The 21,440-nt window shown below is 40.6% G+C and overlaps 3 protein-coding genes across 4 annotated transcripts in view; 1 reads left to right on the top strand and 2 right to left on the bottom strand.

Moving 5' to 3' along the window:
- The window catches only part of LOC124303640 (RYamide receptor), a 94,248-nt gene that overhangs the window by 15,403 nt on the left and 57,405 nt on the right, over positions 1-21,440 (top strand). The gene's annotated exons all lie outside the window — the stretch shown is intronic.
- LOC124303650 (phospholipase A1 VesT1.02-like) lies at positions 7,505-9,694 on the bottom strand. Its single transcript, XM_046761132.1, has 7 exons — positions 9,555-9,694; positions 9,278-9,332; positions 8,938-9,083; positions 8,554-8,796; positions 8,085-8,264; positions 7,834-7,993; positions 7,505-7,762 (listed from the first exon to the last, which is right to left on the bottom strand). Exons 1-7 carry the CDS (start codon positions 9,637-9,639, stop codon positions 7,624-7,626), a joined length of 1,008 nt encoding a protein of 335 aa, XP_046617088.1. The 5' UTR covers positions 9,640-9,694; the 3' UTR covers positions 7,505-7,623.
- On the bottom strand, positions 13,511-15,815 carry LOC124303649 (phospholipase A1 member A-like). Its single transcript, XM_046761131.1, has 7 exons — positions 15,661-15,815; positions 15,364-15,418; positions 15,028-15,173; positions 14,614-14,856; positions 14,170-14,352; positions 13,921-14,080; positions 13,511-13,848 (listed from the first exon to the last, which is right to left on the bottom strand). Exons 1-7 carry the CDS (start codon positions 15,743-15,745, stop codon positions 13,707-13,709), a joined length of 1,014 nt encoding a protein of 337 aa, XP_046617087.1. The 5' UTR covers positions 15,746-15,815; the 3' UTR covers positions 13,511-13,706.

Raw genomic sequence — 21,440 nt, 5'->3', positions numbered from 1 at the left:
GACAATCTACACTTTACCTTTCGTTACATTTTTCCCTTTGGCCAAAATATAGACATATTGTGCTAATTTACATTTTAACCTGCAACTTAAGTGTAGAATCATCAAAATTTTCATCTATTTCTGCGTTTCTACATTTCTTTTGAAAATTCTACATTTCGGCTTTCTCTATTTTAACTGAATGAAATATATTAATTAACACGGTTTATATATTTTGCTATTACTTCTACATTTTCACTATTCTACAGTATGAATTTTCTACGTTCAGTTTTTGAAACCTCGGAATTTCCACCCTCCCATGTAATCATTCTTAGCCGCTGCTTAAGCTTTCGGATTGAACGTTCGTGCCGAAATGATGATCTGGAAATGTTGGAATTTATGGAAGAGGTGGCTTCAAGTGTTAAAACTGTTGAACTGTTGAGCGGCTTGCGCCCTAAAAATAAACGCGACGAGCTTGAGACAAGGAATAAATGTATTTTGATGAATGGCAAGCCGCCAAGTTCCGGGCTGACAGCAACCGCGGGATATCAATTCCATGGAAATTGGAACGAATTATTCATCACGTCGCGGAGATTGGGAATATCTGCGGAACCTAATACAATTACGTGTAACATAAACGTTTGTTCGCGGGTGTTTCAAGATGTGGATTCTTACTTAGCAGTCATGGTACTCTCGTCTTTTTCACGCAATAAGGATCGACGAAGTAGGTATCCTTATCTTTCTTCGCACCCTCTAACCCTCTTATCCTCCTTTCTCAAGTCTAAGTTACACCTACTCCAAAAGTAATTGCGACGCTTTTGAGTACGCAGCACTTTCCAAGCGGCGAGCCTTTTATTTTCCTCTTTCTGTTTCTGTTTTTTTTTTTTTTTCCTGCTTCTTTGTTTCGGTTTGTATCACGCGGGCTCAACCCTCTTTGAAACGGTATGAAAAGAAAAAAGACAGAGGTAACGAAGATTGGTAAAGAAGGTTGCCGTTGTATTTTTTAGTACCGATTTCACCTCGGTCGAAATCTCGTCTCCACTTGCCAAGATTACAGGCACTCGTCAAATGTTTTTCCAGAATTACCTTTTCCCGCACTCTCTTTACGACACGGACAAAAGCTGTCTCAGTGCAAAATTGAAGAGACGTGCGAAATCTCCTCGACATTTTCACCTTTTGTAATTGCGCTGCTGTACAGTGACGAATAATTGTTGTCACGTATAAAACACAACGTAGCGCAATTTACGGTTATAAGGACTTATTCGCTGTCTCTTTGAAACACTTGGAAAAAATGTCTTAGCGTGCTCATAATTCCCTTTGATTAAGGGTTTGCGGTCCGTTTAACCGCTGGACGGACGGCCCTGGGAAACTTTTTGCTCGAGCAGACAACGGAGGAGAAAAAATGAATAATGAATAATGAAGTCCCTCTGTCATTTGTACACATATTCACCTTTGTACCGGCGGTGCGTAATTTACTATTCTAACGTGGTCACTGCACCGCAATTTTGGTACCAAACGTGTGTATTTACGAGTTGAATACAGTCAGAGGGACGGGAATACATTCGTTGAAGCGACGCGACGTCAAGATAAAAAGAAATATGCTTTTGTTGCATTATATTTTTAAAGTGACTCATGGTGTGTTGGACTAGAAATATTGTCTGACAAGATTTCGGAGCTTAGCGTTGGATAAATACATAGGTGGGGTGCAAAAATCCGAAAGACCAAAAAGTCGGCATTACGAAATCCCGAAAGTCAAACTACCGACAGTTAAAAACGTAGAAAGATCAAAAATACGAAAAGATGACTTGTAGAAAAATAAAATTTGATAATTCAAAAATGTATAAATAATTTATGCAGACGTTTCTTATTGGGAACGTCCAAGATTACAAAGGGCAAAATATTGAATTGCGAAATTACCGAACAGTTAAAAAGTTAACTTTTCAAATGTCAGACCCGTGCCTTTGTCGAGAATCTACGAATCCGAATTTATCACTAACGACTGACTAAAGACTCGAAAGGTTGAAATCCAGACACCCGCTAAAGACAGAATGGCCAAAGTGCCGGAAGGATGGATGACGTCAGAAGCATATAGAGTATTTCACGTCAAATCGAACGGTCGGCTTCCCTGACACAATTTAATCCGATTGCCCTTTCACGCAATCGATGTATACATTGAAAGGATGAACTTTGAATTTTTTCAAACTTTTTCGACACGTGATTTCTTCACGACAACTAATCCAATAAATTGATTTCAACAATGTTTTAATTTTTCACGCCGACGTAGCTTAAAACCCGGACGACATATGAAAAAAGTTCGTTCAAAAAAATTTTAGGTTCTCTCGTCAACTTCGCGAGAGTATTTTTTTAGGAATTTTCATATCCCGTTTCAGTGTATTTTTGATACAAAATGCGCACAATTTATTCGTAACTGAAAAGTGCCCTGATCGAATGGGCTACAATTTTATACACAGCGTGCCTTCTTCGACGCGAAAGGTTGTCTGAAAACTTCATAGCGGGCGATGCAGTGGTTCGGAAGATGTATCAACAAATATTCACAGAGTGGCGAGAATTCGGTTCAAAGTTCGCGGCACGGCAAGAAATTTGCTTACCCTGCGCGCGGCGCTGCTGCGCACTCGAGCGCGATCTTCGATTGTTACGCGTCTTGTTTATAATCTCGATTGTCAACTGTTGTTGAGGAGTTTACTTCGGTCTATCATTTATCACGATTTCTGACATGATGTGTGAGTTCCGTACCGCCGGACAATATTTGAAGCATATTCATTCAAGGTAAGAGAATTCAACGATATGTTGCGTATCGCAATACCGACTGTATAACTTTCACCGTTCATACCGTCACATTGTAGTACGTATGGATGAGAAATTTCACAATACTGTGTAACTGTTGAACTACTTTTCCGCCCACTACGAAACTTACAGACAATCTTTGGTATTGAATTTGAAATTTTGAAAAATGAAATTTTTTTAGCTTGTCTCACCATTTGTCCATTAGTTTCTTCCTGTACTTAACAGTTTTTTCAGCGAATTCTCAGTTTAACACAATTATCGTTCCATCATGTCACCCTAGCAATTGATGAATAAGAATTCTCGACCTCGACACCCTAGCAATTATCTGGGAAAAGCAATGACCAGAATCGAGTTTTTAAATTACAAAATTCGAAATGCTTTTGTTTTACGGAAAAGTGTCGTTTAGCTTTGGTGAGCCAACTCTTTTCCCGTAAATCGTGTAAACTTAAAATTTTTAGCGACTAACTTTTCAGGTAACTTCGTTTTGCGTTTTCTTTGTTTCGTTTTTTTCAACGTCATGCTGTTACAGTTGATCCGAGCAACCGAAATTGTTCAGTCGTCCTTTTGCAAATTATGGTGCCATCCGTAACAGCTCCAACCACATTTTTCATTTTATCATCCGACCACTTCCCTCTTTTTGCCTCACGTTTGTACCTTCTCATAACCCTAAAAAATTCAGGCGGAGCAAGAATTGTAACTGACTCGGAAAAAGTGTCGAGTCATTTTGTCGTTACCCATATTGCCCTGGATTCACCGGTCTCTTGACTTCCCTTTCCCCCACTTCACATCTGAAACCGCTAGTACAATTTTACTGACACTTGCTTGAAGAATTATAACCAGTTGGAGAATTCTCGTTACGGATTTACTAGCAAATTATTGACTAAACATCCAATTTCTAAAGTGTCTCTGTAGTCTGATTGATTTAGGGAATGCATTTTGATGAATTGTTCAAGAAGTCGAAGTACGTAATCATCATTTCGTTGATATTCTTGCCAATCGATATGAATAAATGCGAATGCAGCCTTCAATTTGGGTATTATTTTTATTTTAATTTTCGTTCTGTTCAGTGTACCAGATTTCGGGTTATTCTTCATGCAGCGTATGTAATTGTCATTGTAGTAGTAGCAATAGTAGTAGTAGTAGTAGTAGTAGTAAGTTTATTGCTTATAAGAGTTAGATCTTTTAACGAGGGGGGCAAATTACCCATACATTTTCTCGTTTGATCTTTACATATTCCGCGTGTCTTTTGGTACTTTTCAGGGAATAACACACTCATTCGTCGCAAATGCTCTTAGTCTTGAATTATTTATTACGTGGTTGTAGATATTCGTTATGAATTGGGCATGTTCAATTGTCCTAATAGTTCAAGTATTGATTGGTCTCCAGGCTTATCTATAACATGCTTAAGATACAGTCTTTTGTAATAGCCACAGAGCGGAGAATACGTAGAAATCTATTGTATGCCAATCGTAACTGTAACACAATTTTGAGATGTGCTATTGGTACTCTAAGTTTTAAATGGTCGGTTCATTATTTTCAAAGCTTGTGTAGTTACAGATTTCGATTTGAAGTACTTCTGGATGCATTACAGCCCATTTTTGAGCGCTTAACGTTACTAATTCATCTGTTACGTTTATCTGATTAAAGATTTGGAAAGCTTGGCTTATCCAGTTGTATTTGACCTTGAGAGCGAATTATTTTTCCAGCAAGGCAGACTCTTGGCAGTCTGTTTTCGTTCATGTTAAGCACTCTGGCTATCCACTCACAGGTGAGTTCTAACACCTTGAGGTGGTGCTCTGGTTAATTTCGACGTTGACGTATATATTTCTAAATATCAAAGTCCACGTATCTCAAACACGCTAAAGGGCTTGACAGTCCCATTCTATATGCAATTCTGAACAAAACCGCTACAACGCATTTTCATTTGACGTACAAGCCATAAGTTCATTTCCATCGCAATTTCGGCGTTTTCCCTTCGGTTGTATTTCTTGGAGGAGGGTCTAAAACTTTGCGTCATTGTATCCTGTTCGTATTGAAGACATCGTTCTTGCTACTGGTTCGCGTATTGTAGGATCTCTGGTGCAGGGGCTCGCATTTAATAGCAATTTTCTTTGAAGGAGAATCAGAAGCTTCGACGTCTGATGATGATAACTCAATTTCCCTCAGCCTCTAACGCTCACCTCTTGGCAGTCAGTGGGAGATTTTGTTCGCTTGTTTGTTAACGTCCCTTTTCAGTTACGTGGAGTTGGTGGGTTTGCTAAATTGTTTAGATACTTCTTCAGCCTTGTTCATCGTTTCACAGCATGTATACGACCTCCACGCGTATTTCACCACAGACCTCTCCTCGTCCATCGTCTATAAAGACCTACACGTCACATTTTCCGATCAAATGTTCGGTTACTTCACTACCGGTTTAGTTCAGAGAAACTACAGTGATCTCACGGAAAAGTACGTTCTTCGAGGTTCAATCGGAACCATATTTCACCTAAACATGTCAGTGTACGATCTGGGTCTGTGAGGATTTATTCGCAGTCCTTGACCAACCCCTTAGAAAAAATCGAAGGCTGAGTAGAACGACATCGTATTTTAGAATTTGGTTCAATATCATCCTATCTCAAATTATCATTTCGGTCGAAAAGTTTTCTGAGCCTGTGACACTACTGGGTACAAGTTGATTCTATTGAGTCCATAATTAGCGTGGGTTATTTTGACGAAATCAGCACCGCCGGCCTTCGCATGCTCTAAGTTGAAAATACATAATGCGGTGATAAACCCGGAGGAACACATTTGATAAACTTTCTGGGATTGTGGTGAGAGGTTGGGTTAAATCCTCAGATCACTTTGACCCGACTGACAAACCCGCCAGCATGAACGGTTTAACATGGAAGACTGTGACTCGACGAGAGTATTTGAAATTTCAATTTAGCAGCTACGGTTGAAGCGTTGATACCAAATATTGCTCGCTCACTATTACAAAGGAATATTTAAATATTCGTGCTGCTCATGTGCACCATGTGGTAATTTATTCCACACTCGGCTTATATAGTATCTGTGATGTAAAAAACACGGCTTGTGACAATAGGGACTGATTCGCGGTCTTGGGAGAATACTAAAAAAAAAAAAACCACTAACGTTCCTGATGATTCCGTCTGATTTGAGAGTCCGTAGCTTGCTTGGCCAATGAACGAGTGGCTCAGAAAATTTGCTAAAATGATATATATATATATAGTAAATAAATAATAGTAAATAAAAAGCTTCCCTCATTTGCACTTATAAATTCGCATTTTCGCCGGTGGTCCGCGATTTACTAGGATGACGTGATCAGTGCAGCGCAACTGTATGACCACAAGTGCTTACGAACCAAATAAATGAAAAGAACCGAGAATAACGTTCGTTGAAGCGACGTGGAGACAAGGAGAAAAAGGATCTTCTTGGATAACGTTTTCAAAGTGACACTAAGTGCGCTGCATGAAAGGTATTGGCTGGAAACATTGCGAAGTCACGCGTTGGGCAGATCTATCACTTTCTCTACACCGCGTTTTTCAAACTCCTTAGACCTACTAATCGTTGTGTCCAAGTTGCTGCTCGATCATTCCTTGTGCAAGTTATCTTTCTTTGAACTTCTGAGAATGGACGAGTCTTCGAGACTCTCCGATCAAGTTTAGAAATTGAATCGATCCCTAAATCCAGAGTCATTTCTAACCGAATGATCAAATCCCGAATACCAAAGACACTCCTTTGCCGTAAAGTTTCGATGCGTGAATTTAAAAAAAGTAGTTTCCATTCCTGGAAAACCATGACACGAGATGGAATTTAAGGATAACAGATATTCCTGGACCGACGAATTCTCTGGTATAGCTATAAATGTCGCGAACTCACCCGTTGACGCTTGTCCCGAATCCCATTAATGTTGCCCCAAATGCACATGAACCGTTGATGAAGTTGGCATACGAAATCCAATCGATATCAACGAATGCAGTTTCGTTACCGACAAATTCCGCGAAGTAGTAAACGGATTTGAATTGGTTGCATATATCTGCCACACGAAGGGAAACTCGAAATAAACGTGTGTTCTGATGGTGTGCTCGTTCATAGTGTGCCAGAAAATCATGCAGTGCTATATTTACAAGCCAGAGTCGCTAATCAAAATTATCGACGTTTGGTGGAAAAGTTACTGGCGCAAGGCGAATGTGATGATTATATCAACCTTCCAGAACCCCGACTGGAGGCTGCTTTCACCATTCAGGTGAAAGTCGAGGTTTCCTGTGCTTTGTGAAATACCCAGAACACCTTTATCCGAATGCATCACGACCACGAACTCCGTGTCAGTAGAGCTCAGGTGCTTATCAGTCAACAGAATAGGATAAGAACGTGGAGACTGATAAATATCAAAGCATGATCCTACAGATTCTCTACGTTTCTATGCAAGAAATAGTTTCTCCGGCATCTGGATCGTCAGATTGAGGAACCTGGAATAAATTGCACCGAAAAGACGCAGACAGGACAAGAACGTTCGGGACGTCAATGCAGTAGGCGTGAGTGGTTGATAATTGATCGCTTAGAATTATATCAAAGTATGTAACGAGAACGATTCGACGAATTACGTTCTCGTATAATGGAACAAAATCTCGTAATGAATCCTACGTAAAATGAGTTATTTCAGTATCTGAACCTAGATGCAGTATAGAAACATGGGTTCAGAAAACGACTAACGACAATTTTGTATCTTGCTGGTTGAACATTTATTTATTTTTGAAAACATTGGTGGATCGACGCTACGGTACGAATATTAGTGTCTCTCGGCGGATATTGCCGATTACGAAATCCCAATCCCAATCCCAATTAAAATATTGACTTAATTTCCTTCCACAGAGATTCAGCAGTTGCAGATACTAGATGAGTCGCATGCTCGTAAGTTGCGCCCTCCTCTCCTCGGCCGTAAGGCGTATCGCTGTTGGTCTCGAGATAATACGCGCCGCTCCTGGAACGAAAAAACATGATTTGATCAAGTTTCGCGTTTCGTCACTGGACGACCATGAAAGCTTGACTTACGCGGTGGTCGGCGTAGCGTAGCCCATCACCACTGTGTCATTCGAATCGCATGAGCCTTCTTCGAAAGCCGAATTCGAATTGCATGCACGGCCAATGAATGCAGTCTCATTTCGTACGGATTCGGCGTAATAGAAACAAGCTCTGAGATGGCTGCAGACCTCTGGAAAAGAGACGATCAGATTACGATGTACATAATAGGGTGAAGCCTGAGAGAATCTTGACACGGTTATACCGTTTACACGTCGACTTACCTGGTATCAGACAGCCTGGCTGCAATTCGACGCCACCGTTGGGATAAAAGTCGACATCTCCTGTTTGCAGGTCGATTCCAATGACGCCGGCATCGGTGTGAATGATTTCGACGAAATCAGCATCGCCAGACTTCACATGCTCTAAAGCGGTATAGAACAGGAACGACGCCGGATCCAGACCTGCGTGGCAGTAAAAGACTTTTAGTAACTTTCCGTGATTCTGCTCAGACGTCGAATAAAATTCTCAGGGCGCTCCGACCCAATTGATGAGCCTACCAGAATGAATCCATAAATAAGGAAGACACGGACAGAAGGGAAATATCTATTTGGAATGTCAATTCAGCAGATGTTGGAGTGTTTACATCGGACGTTGCTTACCCACTAGTCCAGAGGAAAAAAAGCAAGTTGGAATGGCGAGTAAAGCGAGTAATAAAAGTACGAAGCAAGCGTTCTTCGGCCGGCGTCTCACCTACGATTCTGGACAGTGTGAAATTCGCGTATCGCCCGGCGTACCCGGATACTTGTGCTCCCAACGAATGGCCGACGATGTGAAGGGAGGAAACCTCCATACCGGCTGCCACCCACTCGTTCAGGACCGTAGCCAGGGTGTAGCCGACACCAGGAACGCTTCGACCGGCGTAGAACCATTCGGTGTCAGCTATACTCGCCCAGTCGAGGAGCACGACGTTGTGGTTCCCTCGTTTGATGTATGCTAAAACATGCCCGGGGTACGATCAAGGTGTTCCGGTGGTTTCGGGTTTATCTTGTGGTACTTGAATATTGAGAATATTTTTCAAGGGCTGGAACACCGAGTAATTCTTGCATTCGGATAAGACTGAATTTGTATTCTCACCCTCGGCGATGGCCTCGCTGCTTTTCCAATTCGGTGTCCCGAACAAACCGTGAGTATAAACGACGGTCGACTGGTTAAGGTTCATCTGATCCATGAGGCTCACAGCTTCGCCGACTACCACCTCCGTGTATTCGTCGACAGTCTCGCTGAGGATTGTTGAAGGTAAACAATCAATGCACATACAATTATCGAGGCAAATGTCATGAGATGTTTGAACATCATCCTAAATTACTTGGACATCGAGCAACGGTGCAACGTTTGGTGATCAACCAAAAGGATTCAATTTCATTTCATCTCGTAACAGAAGCACAAGACAATGCATTATCGAAGGTTCACATACCCTGTATACAGCCGTAATTTGATAGCTGCCAATTTTGACGTCGACGCTTGCCAAACTGTGAGATAATAAATTTGAATGAAAAACAGAATTCTTTGCGAAATCGGTATTAACAGGAAAATTCAGGCACGGAAGAACTCGTTTCCTTAAATTGCAACAGTTTCAGAAAAAAATGATCGAAATGAACACTTCAGCGGCAAAGTTTTCAAATATTCGAGTTCTTGGCGCAGGGGGTTCAACAGTGTAGGGAAAGACGAGAAAATTGTGAAAAATCACTTACTGCACGATTCGCAGGGCTCGTACGTTTCGTTCCCTGCCATGGCAATTGGCAGCCACAAGAAGAGTAGACTTGCAAGTCGAATCATCGCTACGTCGAGAATCTTGGATGAATGCTACAGATTTCCAAAAGCGTTAATGATTAGCAAGCCAATCGGGTCTCTTTATATATGATTTTCGTACTGTGGTTCTCATTCGTGAGCTGGTTGTTTCGAAATTTTGTTCAATATTTTAATATTCTTTGAATTTGCAAGGAAAAATGTAGTGGAGGCGATGACTACCTCGAATATATGGCCTTCGATTTTTGACGCGAAATTCGGAAATTTCGATTTGAAACGTGGCGCAACATCATCACTTTCGTCTTTATCGTGACTCAGTTGCGACGGGCGAGATGAGCACCCTTCTTCCAGTAGCTGTGGAACAGACTTTCACGTGATATTTCGTCTATTTAAACACCACATACGTTGATAGAAAAACATCGTCGAATCAACCAAATGCGCAGCAGCGTAATGATTATTCAATTGCGTCAATTTAAAATCTGTAGGTGTAAAAAAATGTTGAGTTGAACTTTTCCAATCAATTGAACATTTTATTCACGTCTTTTTTATCATTCAGATGGATACTTTCTTACGGAAAAAATAATTATAATTAGTTCGATAATTTGCTCTATTCAATAGCCTCTTCGTGTGTAAAAATTATGTGAATTAACAGGATTGTTGAGAATGTGTGAATTTGTATGAATGTATAGTTGCCCCATCACACGTCTTTCCCACAATCGACACGTCAGGTCAGAATTGTATAATGGCTCACGATCACGACAGTTAGAACCATAAAAGAATTACTGAGGAAACTTAAATCCATACGAGTGAGTCAAATATTGCGAAACCAGTAGGTGTCCACTCATCGGTCCACGTAGTATGTCAGATCATGGAAGAATAACAGCGATCATTTTAACAGTCAGCGCTGTTTCGTGGCGAAACAGGATTCACTTGATTCTTATGAAAACCCAATTACCGTCTTTGTAATTTTTCCAACCTCGGAATTGTTCAAACCAATAACAGAATCATTTTTCCAAAATTGGAGTACATGTCGGAAAACGTTACTCGCAATTCGTGTCATTTTTACATTCCTAATTTGTTTTTACAGTACAAATTTTAGTCCACATGGTCGATGCTTGTTTAATGCCTTAATAACCAAGTTTAATAAATGAAATTCTGAATTTCATGCAATACTGAAATTATTAACACAGTTCTTCTGTGATCGATATGAAAGTACGGGTATAGTAAGCAAGTAGATGGATTTCTTCCTCGTGACATTTTTATATGAATGAATGCTTAGTCTATTCCCAAAGTGCTTGAAGAATTGCATTGAAAATTTTCACCACCGTATTCGGTGTATACTGACTGAAAGATGATACCATCTCGGCCTGATAGTGTGAAGTTAGTAGAACCCGTCCACACTGGGTCGAAAATACTTATCAATTAAAGGCAAGTGATACTTTTGAAACTTTGAAAGTAGTTAAAAGAAAAGCGTGCAGTGCTGAACATTGTTTCACTATTCGACTGATTTAAAACCGAGGCACGGCTTGTGAATGTTTTCCGAAGGCTCGACCATCGAGTAATTCTTGCATCTAAAGATGTTGAACTTTTATTCTCACGATCGGTGATAACTTTGATGCTATTTCAACTTGGTGTTCAAACGAAACCGTGGCGTAATCAACCATAGTCACATAGTAACATTTTGTTCATTGCTGATCGAGCAGGCTCAGAGCTTCGCAGATTACCATCTCCGTGTACACATCGACACTGCCACTGAGGATTGTTCGTTACAAAAGTCACTGCAAAATTAGACATTAAGAAAAATTTCACGAAATATTCAATCACTGTTCTTGGTTACGCGGGCATCGAACAATTCGATGCAAAATCTGGTTATCAACTATCAAGATTTAATGCTCTTTTGTCTTGCGACAGAAGCACATATCTATTGATTACCAGAGATTTACGTACCCTGTATACAGCCGTTACTTGATATCCGTAAAGGGTTCGTACGTTCGTTCTTTCCCGTGGTAAAGAACAGCTACAAAAAGTGTAGAACCACAAATAAAATCATCACGCCGTGCATGACGATCCTTAGAGAAATACCACAGATTTCCAAAATCGTTGATGATTAGCAATCCAATCGGGTCCCTTTGTATAAGATTTTCCGATTTTGCGGATCTCATTTGAGAGCCGGAGTTTTGAAATTCTGTTCAGGTTCCGCGACTCTCTGAATCTGTTACGAATAATAGAGTGGAGATGATGACTGTACGGTATATTATGAAACTGGGGAACCATCTTTTTTTTATCAGATAAAATATCAAAGATTAAATATGAGATTACTCATATTTAGTGCTTCGTCATACAAAGTTTGAACTCATCAAGTTACGGAGCTATTGCATATTTAGAAATCAACCGTGTTTTTGCTGAAAAAAGTGGTGAAAAATGGTTCTCTTCATTTTTGCCGTGTTTAATACGGATCCGTTCGCTTTACTGAATTTTGTAGGGATGAGTCATTTCCAATTTCGATATAGGTATACGCGCGTAGAACGGCACCCAGTATAAAATACGTGGTTATCAAACAGATTACATAGTTTGATTTGTCGACACGTGAACGTTTGCGCGGCCTTGAAAGTACGGAAAGAACGATGTTTATACAGATGTTTGAGACGAAATTCTGGCCCTACACTTCCGAATATTTCAAAGTACAATCGTAAGTACATACAGAGCAGAACTGGATACCTGTTACTAATTTGTTATTTTAAATATGCGCAAAACATATTAGGCCCCGTACGAATATTTTTCATTATGGTAGGTACATACAATTGTATTTATAACATTTCTCAAATTCGTTTCATCCATTTTATTTCGATTGAACAATTTATTGATTAATTGTTTGAATACTTTTATCAACTGGGTATTCAAAATATTTCAAATTAGGTACATGCAATAATATCGAAAATTGTATTATCTTGCCGTCCGAAGAAGAAGAAATGAAATACAGCAAATGACATCGGATTATAATATCTCTGATAAACTCATGTAGTTTCTACGATGGTTGGTAGTGCGGGAACCTAGTAAATTCCGTGCAAATCCTTTCCAAAACTGGTTAGAAAGAGCTCAGCACAGAGAAAGAAATGGGAATAACATACGTCGAACCGAGGTTAGAGCAAGGTGATACATTCTTTTAGTATCATATTTTCAAAGTGACTCGAAGTCTGCTGCATGAGAAATATTGACTGACAGCATTGCGAAGCCAAGCTATACTGCTTAGGTTCTTCACTATTTTCTCCATGCGTTTCTTTGGATCCTTCACACATCCGAATCGCCGATTCGTACTTATTGGCAGATGGCAAACCCGTTAGTTCAGCTTGTAAAACTCTAGCTGGTTGAACAAATTCTCCTTCTGTTCCTTCGTTAACACTAAAATTTGCTGGTTCCGCAAATTATCTTATTTCGTGTTGTTATAATTAGTAGCTGAAACTGCTGTATGTACGCAAATCTTCGGAATTATGTATTACATGAAAGTTTTAATTATCATGATGGAGACTAACGCGTGCTACGTTTCCCAACAACATTCATTTGGTTGATTTCGCGCATACTCTCACTTCTCTAGATAACATTATTGTCGGATCGAATAAGCAGGTAATATGTTCTAGGCGGGCGAAATGATAATACACCGTGTTCTAATGACGTTTTAGACACAGTAAGTTGAAGCACGGACGAAGAATGCGTTTCAGTCTTTCGATTCCAGCTCAGAGTCTTCCTCTTTATCTGTTGCTTATGATCCTACCTAGCATTTCCATGTAATGTTCCGAAACATTTACAACTGAGCTGGAAATACGCAGGTCCAGTGCTAATCACGTAGTTCGCAATCAGCTGAGAACGGGATAAAGATACAGGTCTAGGAATCAATTAGAAGAAATTTTTAATTTTGATATTTGAAATCTCATTTAATGTTTCAAGTCCCGAAAGAACGATGTTAAAAATGTTTGTTACTCAGCTGAGCACACATTGCTCCAAAGTGATATACATGACACCGTAGAAACTCGACGTTCTATGTATATGAAATAGATTCTTCGGGATTTTGATCGTAGCGATGCTACGAAGCTTGACTAATTTCAACCAAAGAGCGACGTCAGTCCTTCCCACAGATCTTCGACGGTCGAAGTTACTATATTGGTTGAAGAATCGTAAGTGGTGCCCTGAACTCCTCGACCGTAAGGTGTGTCCGAGTTAGTTTGGAAATAGTATTTACCACTCCTAGAACAGGAGAAACATAAATTAATCGTAACCCACGCTTTTTCACGAAACCACCATGCAAGCTTTACGTACGCGGTTGTCGGAGTCGCGTAACCCATTACTGCTACTTCGTTCGAATCGCATGAACCTTTCTTGAACTTCCGATACGAATCGCATGTTTGGCCAACGTAAGCAGACTCATTCCGTACGGACTCAGCGTAGTAGAAACAAGCTCTAAGGTGGCTACAGATATCTGTAAAAACAATGAAGCGATGACGATGTACGGTGAGGAGTGAAAATCTTCCGAACGTTAACGGAAAATACAAAGACACGCCAACTCACGTCCTGCTAAACCGCATCCTGGCTGCAAGTTGGTACCACCGTTAGGATAAAAGTCGACGTGTCCCACATCCGAGTTGAGTCCAATGACGCCGTCGTCCGAATGGATCACTTGGACGAAATCAGCATCGTCGGTATTTATGTGGTCCAGAATCGTGTAGAACAAGGGTCCCGCTGGGTCCAAACCTGGGGTAACAGATCTTGAATAAACAAACGTTCAACGAAATTCTGTTTCCGTTTCCATCCGATTAACGATCCGACCCGCTCGAATGGATGAACCGAGAAGGCGCAAGAAATTGAAGAATATTCGGCGCGTCAATTCGATAGGCCTGAGTCTAGTATTAACGTCAGACAGCGCTTACTGACCAATACATATGAGAAGCAGGCCGAAATCGTGCGAAATGGTAATAAATATAATGCGAAACGGTCATCCGTCGAACATCTTACCCACGATCCGGGGCACTGTGAAGTTCGCGTATCGCCCGGCGTATCCGGAGATTTCGGCACCCATCGAATGGCCGACGAGATGAAGAGACGACGAGTTCAGACCAGCCGCCACCCACTCGTTGAGGATAGTGGCCAGGGTGTAACCGACACCAGGAACGCTACGAGCCGCGTAGACGTACGCACTGACAGCGATATTCGCCCAGTTCATGTACAGAACGTTGTGTTCCCCCCGTTGGAGGTATGCTGAAATACATCCAGGCTAACAATAAGTCCGAAGAGCTTTGGCGATTCGAAGCGAACCTTCCGTTAATCAAAATTTGCCGTTCAACCGTGGTTTTGAAAGATTTTGAAATGGTATAATCATTACTCGATTCCAGCTTTCAAACACGCCGGATTTTGAACCCTCATACGTACCATCGATGATTGCTTTGGTGCTTTGCCAACTCGGAGTACCGTACAAACCATGGGTGTAAACGACAGTCGGCTTGCTGACGTCCATCTGATCGAACAAGCTCAGAGCTTCGGTGGATTGCACTTCCGTGTACGTGTCTACGTCCTCACTTGGAATCAAAGAATACGAAATTCAATAAAAACACAAGCGATTAAACGAGTAATTTAATTAACCATCGTCCGAAGTTAGTCGAGCATCGTAAAATCGAGTAAAATGTGGCCATTAACTGTGAAGATACAATTTTCTTCCGTTTTTTGTAAACAACACAATTAGAAATTAGTCGTTGTAGATTTACATACCCTGTATACAGTCGTACTTTGGTTGCTGCCAATTTCGACGATGATGCCTGGTAAACTGCGAAAATAGAAATTTCAATGGAAAGGATTACACACTCGCATCGTCACATTGAATTTGACAATATCGTGCGAGAACTGAAACATTCAGTGTGGGCAAACTTCTTTGATACCAATAAAATTTGACATACAAATGGGCATTACCAGGAACGGTAATTGAGCAGTGACGTTTCCGAAATATCTAATTTTCACCGCTCGTGGTGTAAAAGTAGAGCCATGGAACAAAAATGGTGAACAACTTACGGCACAGAGTGCACGGTGTGTACGTTGTGTCTGCTGCCATGGCAATTGGCAGCCATAAGAAGAGTAAACCCGCGAATCGTATCATCGTTGAGTTCGAATTGTAAAGACGATGTGACTGACTTCCGCAAGCGTTAATCAACCCTCTTTATATATGTTATTTGTAACGTGGTTATCATTCTCGAAATAAATATCTGAACTTTTCATCCAATACTTAACACTCGTGGATCTTGAGCGAATGATGCAGTGGAGATACCGATTGCCCTAGAGTATGTGACATGTGATTTGGAAATAAGATTTGAAAAATATCAGTCGGACTTCTGTTAAAAAGTTGTTTGAAATTCGCTTATTAAAAACAAAAAATAAAAACAAAAAAAATGAGAATCGCTGGCCCTACAGATTGATTTTGAGTACTCCTGTGATAAAGGATAAAGTCGCACGACCAGTCCAGATTTTCGAAGAGATTCGCGTAATTTAATTTCTAACTAAGCTATCTAATTGCTTTATTATTTTCTCCACCGATATTAAGAAAGTGATATCAATATCTGATTTAGAAATCAACCAAATCTCAAGTGTCGCGACAAGCTTACGTTGGAATTTAAACGAAGTGCCTGATGCTGAGTAGATCATTGATTTGTTCGGATAAGCAGAATTTCTAATTGGACTGATTATAAGCGAATTACGATAATTGAAATGTTTTTTGTTAATTTAAAAGAATGGTATCCCGAGCGATAGGAACAGTGATTGGTTTTAATGATTTGCGCTGTTTAGCGGCAAAACAATTTTTATCTGATTCGCGTGCACACGCGGGCAAGAGTTCATCATTTTCAACGATCGAACTGTCCATTACGTCGAATGATGTAAACTCCGAATGGTCAAAATTCTGGAATGTCAAAATTCTAAATGGTCGCAGCTCGCGAATAATCAACGCCGTCGATAGGAACACAATTAAATAGCAGAAAAATTGGACGAGTTTTTCTGTTACCCTGCCAGATCAGCCAAGCATCGAAAACAATTTTACCCATCCAAATGAAGTTTCGTCTGTTTTTAAAACGTGCTCGAAGCAATGATCAGCCTGAGAAAATTCGTTATTCATCATTTACATACCCTGTGCACAACCTGACTTTGATAGCCGTTAATCCCAAGTTCGATGCCTTGTAAACTGCAAAAATTGAACATTGAAGCGTATTGTCGTTCGTATTGGATTTAAAAATATGTAGTATATAACAAACAAAAGCAGTGAAGCGTCGATAATTTTCTATTATACAGATGAAATATTTATCGCAAAATCTACTCCAAATCATGAAATTTTTACTCTGTGGCATTATGCAGCAATTTTCTATAAAAAAGAAATAGACTGTGAATAACTTGCTGCTCTCGTTGTAGTGTTCGCATGTCAGATTTTTTGTTATGGCAAATGGTAACCATAAAAAGTCTAGAATAATAAATCGCATCATCGTGTCACATATTCTCTTTCCCGTAGTCAACGTTTTAGACTGCTTAATGCCTAAGAAGCAAATTGATGTTTATTCGGTAAATAAAAAGTACAAGTAAGGAGAATCCACATTATTGACATAAATGAAAAAGAGAGAAGTTATTTGTTACAAGAATCAATCGTTACTCGCTTTTAGTGTTAGAAATAAAAAACAGAAATTTAAATTCCAAAGTATCAGTCCATTCAGATATTCGACCTAATCATAGTTCGGTAAATCGAGTCAGTAACGAAGTGTTGCGACGGTTGTAAGTAATTCAATTTGAATTGAACAAATGAAGTAATTCATCAAACTCTTGAGATATTATAAAAAGCGAAACAAGAATTGATAATTAGAAGTATTGAAGTGTCAAAATATGGGTGAAAAATAATTATTGTTATGAACTGAAACTAAGCGAAGTGACTTATTGTTAGTTCAAGACCTGCAAGAGAGTATATCCTGGACCGTCACTCCTCGTGGGATGGGATAGTCCAATAAGTCAGACCGATGTTCATTTCTACAATATTTTGTTATTATTATTTAAATGTACAATTTAAGTACGAGTGTCTATGGAGGCGAAAATTGGCCAAAGATACTCTCGAATCAAAAAGCAGACATGGTGTCTACATTTCCAGACGTATAACTGTCCTATCGTCATGTTGATCACCCAGGATGACGAGTTGACTCTGATACTATTTTATACCGACGAACGATGTACCAAATCGTACGCACCGATGTTATTAAAGAGCTTCATTCTTCATACGTGGCACCGCTGATTTGAAGAGTGAAGATTCCACGCCTGAAAGATGAAAACACCGACAACGACTCGATCCGGTAGAGCCAGGACCTCGTCTGACTGCAGACCGTTGAAAACAGGATATGAAACGATGCCACTCAATGGCCAAGAAGGACAAAATGTGAGAACGGACACGAAAGAATCGGAAGCCTGATGTCGTACATTCACCGCGTTTGAAGAGGCCTCGCTGCCTGGTCATGGAACGGCACCATGATGAGGGAAGAAGTCGGCGTGTCCTGCGGGGTAATAAATCTCGAAGAAGTCGTTGTCGGTGTGAAAAACGTCGACGAAAGCAGCGTCGCTGGGCCTCAAGCGCTGGGTTCCGGCCTCGGGAAATCTGAGAGAAGCACCGTCCAAACCCGAAAGAATCGAGATGCACATCTTAACCTGATTTGAGAGCAAGTGGAAAAACTCTTCTGTCTCGTTATCGCGATGCCCTTCGAGTTTCTTCCTTGCCTGTGATTCTTGGCACGGTGAAATTCACGTTCCTCCCGATGCAACCGGCCAATTGAACTCCGATCGAGTGGCCGACTATGTGCAGAGTTCTCGAGTCCAGACCAGCCTTGACCAGGAGTTGCACGATGTTGGACATCACGTAGCAGACGCTTTCGAAGCTCGTATAAAATTAGATGTAGGTGTTTTCGGTCACTCTCGAATAGTCGATTACAAGCACGTTGTGGTGACCGCATGTCGCCTACGATGTAAAGTTTCACACAAGTTTCCCCGATCGTTTCAAACTTCTACGTTTCTACGTCTTCTCCGTCACAGAAGATTCAGCGAAATCGTTTGATGGCTTGGATTCTCACCGTTTATCACTGTCCGTACGCTCGTGTTCTCGGGACTCTCTATCCACCCGTGAATGTAGATGACGGTTGGTTTGTAGGAATGGATTTTGTCCGCCAGGACCGAAGCGTCGCGTCGCCAGCTAAAGCGCTGCTGTAATCCTCACTATCGTTCCTGAGGTCATTCGAAAACATTTCGTTACATCGACGGTTACTCTGAGAGTTTGAAAACTCGGCGTCGTTCTTATATATTCTTCGAAATAGTCGAAATATTCTTCAGTACGCTGGTATTCGCTCGGTCGGCTGTATGAGGACGACGATTGACTTTACGAACGATTCGATTCTGCAAATGACGAACAAAACTCGGACCCGATTGGTCTGTTGAAATTAGTTTAAGGCATATTGGCAGGTGGTTTCTAAATTGAATTTTGAACCAACCAAGTCGATTGGTTAGAATCTGAATTCCCGAATTTGAATATCGATGCAGAAGTATTGTTTGAAAGTAATCTACTTACTGCAGGTGTCGCATTATATTTCGTCTGAACTCGCTAGGCTAACGAGGGTGATCCCAAAGACCAACATATGCGTAAAGAATTTTATCATTGCTGCTTGCTCACTCCACCTTAGCACATAACAGATACTACTTGAATTGTAGAACTTTTAGCCGAACGTGGCAGAACTCTTTCGTTGTTTATGTGATTTTATAGCTGTGCCAATGTGCGAGCAATGTGAGTTACGTTAAAAGTTATTTTCCTGTCAGACATCGTCATTTCATTAATAGTAAGTTCGTGACACGAAGTGATCTCACGGAATTCACTATACCTATATGTATGATAAAAGCCCCCAGAGGACGCTCGCGTCGCGATGCTCTCGTTCCGGTTCTCCACAAACCGGCCGCCGAATCAGAAAATCTCCAACGCTGATCGGGAGCGGACGTGCCGTGCAAATCCTCATTCAGCATTCTTAAACCAATGTTCCGTGTGATCGCACAGTCGACTCTCACTCTTCTCTTTGTAAACATATTACCCACCCGCAAGAAAAATAAGTATGGTAGAAACAAAATGAACAGATGAATTACGACACGTGTCGTATGCGAGTATATATATCAACTTCATTTTTGACATTATCTATCGTGTCCAGCCATTTTTAAATTTCTTTATTCATCGTCGTCTTCAAAATTCATGCCATTATTGTTAGCACAGCTGATAAAATGCGCGCAAAAACGACCCGCTGGTAATCGTCCGCGCGATTCGATATTGTTCACCTGTTTCACTGCGCGTAGTTTTATCTACGTATATTCTGTGTCAAATACGTACTTGATACATCATGCTACGCATAACTAAAGGGTTATCTTTGATACCGCAGGTATTTATCGAGTACCTGCAATTTCGCCCACACAACTTTTGCAACCGTTTTCCAAATTCTCTTCAACGACATTCGAACTGTTACATAAATCAAGATTCGAAATCAATCGAATCACGCGCAGTCCTATTGCCCAAAGTTTATGGAATTTGAAAACATTCAGAATCAGTCATGCCATCGTGAAAGTTCTTACGTCTTTTATAAGAATGAAAGAAAGTTCAGTACAACATTGTGAGTTATGAAATTCAAGTATCTCATATTTTGGAAATAAGTTTCTGTCGACTCGTTAAATTTGTAATGCTTCTCAAGTACAATTTCGCTTCATCGTAAAAAATTTGTCGGCAATATAGATCACGTCGAACTGCGTGTAAAGAATTGTACATGCAACGATTTTTTACTCGTTCAATCAATTATCGATCAATCAAGCTTATCACTTTGCATTAGATTACTTTATTACATATCTGTAGGTACCGCCTACAATGTAAAGTCAAAATTTCCACGAATGTATAACAGATGTATTACATAGATTAGCAGAGGAAAATAACACATACATTTTTTAGTGGCCTTTGTTACTCTACGGATTTCTATAATTGAAAGTACACGATTTACAATTAAAGTCAAAAGTGTACCAGATTGGCTTCACGTGTTATGGTATTGAGATATGTCTGGAAGTGCCAATAATAATCCACATTTTTTTTCGTATATTCACTGAAAGGCCGATTTTGCTCCCTGTAGTGGAAAGAGGAATGATTAGGACAATTCTGCAACTGTTTTGGACCGATTGATACAAAAGTATCAACCTAAATTGTGAGCGCTGATCTTATTGGAACTTGGTGCCGTTGCTCAATTATTCGTTGTGCGCAATGTCTGCCTTCGAACTTCCGAGTACCCGTCAGAAATCGATCCGACCACAGTCTCATCCGATCGCTGTGGAAGGAATCCTGGATCACAAAGACTATACAGCCGCTTGGTACCTGGTGCCACTTAATCCTTGGCCGTAAGGTGTCGAAGCGCCAGTTTGAAGGTAGTAGTTTCCACTTCTGAAAACTGATGGTACGGTATTTAATCCGAGGGTAGCAATCATTCCCAGACTAACTGCTTCTCTGGCACGGTTCAAAGTGTGGTAAACTCACGCGTTGCCGCTTGTCCCGTATCCCATTAATGCCGTTTTCCCAGAGGCACATTAACCGTCCATGAAGTTGAAGTCCGAATCACAGCTGATTCCAATGACTGCAGTTTCGTGACGGACCGATTCCACGTAGTAGTGAAGACAGACCTGAAGTGATACTTAGTATAAAATCGCAATCGGATCCTGTCTAAATCTTCATCCGAGGCTTCGTATGCTGCAAAACGAGGTTGACAGTTAACAAA

The sequence above is a fragment of the Neodiprion virginianus genome, chromosome 4, assembly GCF_021901495.1.
Source record: "Neodiprion virginianus isolate iyNeoVirg1 chromosome 4, iyNeoVirg1.1, whole genome shotgun sequence".
In the NCBI taxonomy this organism is placed as follows: domain Eukaryota; kingdom Metazoa; phylum Arthropoda; class Insecta; order Hymenoptera; family Diprionidae; genus Neodiprion; species Neodiprion virginianus.
This window is presented reverse-complemented; position numbering and strand designations above follow the sequence as displayed.